This window comes from Lolium rigidum, chromosome 3, assembly GCF_022539505.1.
Source record: "Lolium rigidum isolate FL_2022 chromosome 3, APGP_CSIRO_Lrig_0.1, whole genome shotgun sequence".
Classification (NCBI taxonomy): domain Eukaryota; kingdom Viridiplantae; phylum Streptophyta; class Magnoliopsida; order Poales; family Poaceae; genus Lolium; species Lolium rigidum.
In genome coordinates, this window is record NC_061510.1 from 310,447,174 (window position 1) to 310,450,455 (window position 3,282).

Genomic DNA, 3,282 nt, shown 5'->3' on the forward strand with positions numbered 1-3,282 from the left:
AACCGGCACAATTTGATTTGTAAGCACCATGGAACTGTCACTATAAAAAAGTTTTCAGATCTAGCTCATTATTTAAATCAATTCAGTTCCGCCAGTTCATATCTTAGAAAAGAGAAACCCAGTTCATTGTTTGTTTCCGTTATCTAGTAGTATAATGGAGTCAACACAGTTTGAAAAAAAAAAAATCTTGGGCAATAACAGCATTCAGATCCAGTTTGATGGCAACGAAATGGTTAGAATCTTTCATACCAGGTCAGTGTCAGCTTCGAAGTCAGCAAGCATGTCGGAGATGTCGTACATGGCGTCCTTGAGCCGCTTCAGCCACAGAAGCGCCGAGTTATCCGTGACAGACCGCGTCTCGGCGTCGCTGAGCACGGCCTCCACCGACTCCAGCGTCATCTTCATATTCTCGAGATCCTTCTTCATGTTCCAGTGCAGCTTGAGCTCGCCTCCGACGGCGGAACCGATCTGTTTAATCACCACCTTGATGACGGCAGAGGCGAGCATACCACCGACTTCCGCCATGGCTCGTGTCTGCCGACTTGGGACTTGTTCTATAGTATTGACTGAAGCTCCAATCCCTATTAACCAAAGCATCAGAATCGTGGCACGCTGAATGAATATACTCGTGTCAATTAATCATCCGGACGGGCTGATGCCGGCGGAGGCGGACGGATGGAGGCGAGATTCAGATGGCAAGCGCGTGAGGAGAACTGAAGACTTGAGAGCAAGTGATGTGGGCTGAGGGCAGATGTGACCTGCAGTGCGCTTTCTCCACTGGGCGGGTGGGTTCGCTTTCGTTTTCGTCGATGATTGTTTAGTCCGTCTTTGCATGTGCTAGTTGATTAGGCCAGCCACTATGTACACCAAAAGCGGTTTAAACGAGGCAATGAGTCCATTCAACATATAGTAAAGAACCGGTTCAACAACTTTGACGACTAAAGAAATGAGCTAATTTCATGGTGCGCATCTTTACATGTATGTGTGGAGCCTTTGGCAGAAAAAATTAGAGAGAAAGCCTGGAGAGAGTACGAAATAGCAATATAGCATGCACATGTGGGGCCATACAATTCTTTACATATAAGCAAAGCACTAACGATTCCCAAATCTGACACATTTTCCTTTGAATATAAGTTGTAAGTCCGTCCTTGAATGCATAAACTACAGCCAAGTCTTCTGCTTATATTCCATTATTCGTGATGCAACCGTATACATTGAGTAGCACGTTCCACATAATTGTACAGTATGTTGTTTACAAACGTATATGTGCACGAACCGCTTAAACTAAATTGATGAATCACTAACAATTCTGCTCTCGGGAAAAAAAACTATACACAAATATTCATTTTATCTTCCTCTAACGGAACAGCAGAAATTGCATCAGATATGAAACATAAATCCATCAATTCCATTGCATACCCTGGTTCTAAGTCTGGACCAAAATGCACCGACTCCATGGGAAACTCACTTGCGGTAGACTCTAGCAGACCAAAGAGGCCACATGCCATATCCGTGGAGCGTCTGCCATCTCCTTTCTACCAAAGACATCATTTGTAGTCAATCATTAATCTCCTGCACCACAAAAATGATGCAACTTCAGGGTTTGGAACCTACAATCACTGAATTACAGATTAGTTAATTAGAATGTCAATACAACACAACTACTGACGTGAAAACTGCTTCTCACCAAAACATTGGTGGTTGCACCTGTGACACTGACACACCTACCTAAAACAAGTATAGAATCCCATGAAATTCTACAGCTATCCTGACACCTCATGGAAAACGATGATGAAACATTGGCGCTAGTCCTGCCAAAGAATGTAGCAACAAGCCTGGCCTTTAGCATCCGATGGCACCAGAGTCGCCAACATCTCCTCCCAACACCTCATGAGTAAACTAAAACAACAAACATACTTCATCGTAAGAGTGTGCAGCATAATCGATGCTTCTAAATTACCAAATACAGAATTTATCCAAATAATAATCAACAAACAATGAAATAAAGTATGAAAAGATACTCTATACAAGGGAATAATTTAGCTAGTGGGTATTATAGAGTTACTCGGGATGGAGAAACTAATGGTTTAGCTTCAAAACAAATGCCAGCATTGCATATGAACTCCATGTGATACTGTATAGCCCTCAACGCCACGATTTTACCTACCATATTTTCAAATGGGCCATCTAAAATCAAATGATCTCATCTGTACCTAAATAGTTATCGTATGCAAAACATTGAGTGAGAGGATTGCTCACCCTCCAATCTGAAAAGGACAGACTTGTGCAATGGTAAGTCATAATAAATGAGGTTCACATTGAAGACGTCCTCATGTATCAAAGCTGAGAAGAGTTATCCTAATTGTTCTAATATTTTTATTCAATTTTAGGTGTATAAATGTGCTTAAGGATCAGATTTGGCAAGATTTGGAAAATATAAGATATCTCAATACAAAAGATTTGGTATTTCATCAACTCAGATGGTATTGGAGAAGAATATTTTTACGAGTTCTCCTACGGTAGTCCACTGTGTTCAAAAGACAGGCAAACATTTTGAAACCTTCTCTTTAATAAAGTCTAGACATTCATAAGTTAAATGCAATACATTAGATTATTTGTAGCACTAAGATCAAATATCTCTAGTAAAAAGTACCTTCTCGAAGTTCACAAAGGCCATAGTCAGAAACCTATTTACTGCAATACATTATATTATTTCTAGCACTAAGATCAAATATCTCTAGTAAAAAGTACCTTCTCGAAGCCAAGCGTTAGCCTTGTACAGTCCTTTGTAGCTTCTTCTTTCTTTCTTGTTTTGCTTAGCCTTTAGTTTCGCTTTTTCTTTGTTTAACGTTTGTAGCTTCGCTACGCTGGTGTACCACCCGCTTTCTCTGCGGTTTTCTTCTAATACACAAAGACACACGCTTTGGCGTGTGTTCGAGAAAAAAATTATCTCTAGTAAAAAGTACCTTCTCGAAGTTCACAAAGGCCATTAGAAACCTATTTACTGGTATTGGTGCTGTATAATTTTTTATACCTTACTCAGAGCTGCCTCTAGAGGTTTGACCGTAAACAATTCGAGATCTAACATAAGGATCATTTCAGGAAGAAAATTCAACCATTTTAGTCAATATTCAACACGGTAAGTTATTACAAATGTACCGTACTCCTTAATTAACTTTGCAGGTTGGACGAACTGGGATAATTCTTAACACAAATGATAACTTAACTAATCCAATTAGATTTATCTTTCTTTGATCAATCGAATGCAGAGACAAAATATTA

General features: G+C 39.9%; 1 protein-coding gene across 1 annotated transcript in view; it reads right to left on the minus strand.

Moving 5' to 3' along the window:
* The window catches only part of LOC124696847 (putative disease resistance protein RGA4), a 1,282-nt gene extending 757 nt beyond the window's left edge, over positions 1-525 (minus strand). Inside the window, exon 1 of the mRNA XM_047229509.1 lies at positions 250-525. Within this exon, the coding sequence (XP_047085465.1) occupies positions 250-525 (276 nt within the window). The remainder of the gene's footprint in view (positions 1-249) is intronic.
* Positions 526-3,282: the final 2,757 nt, after the last annotated feature.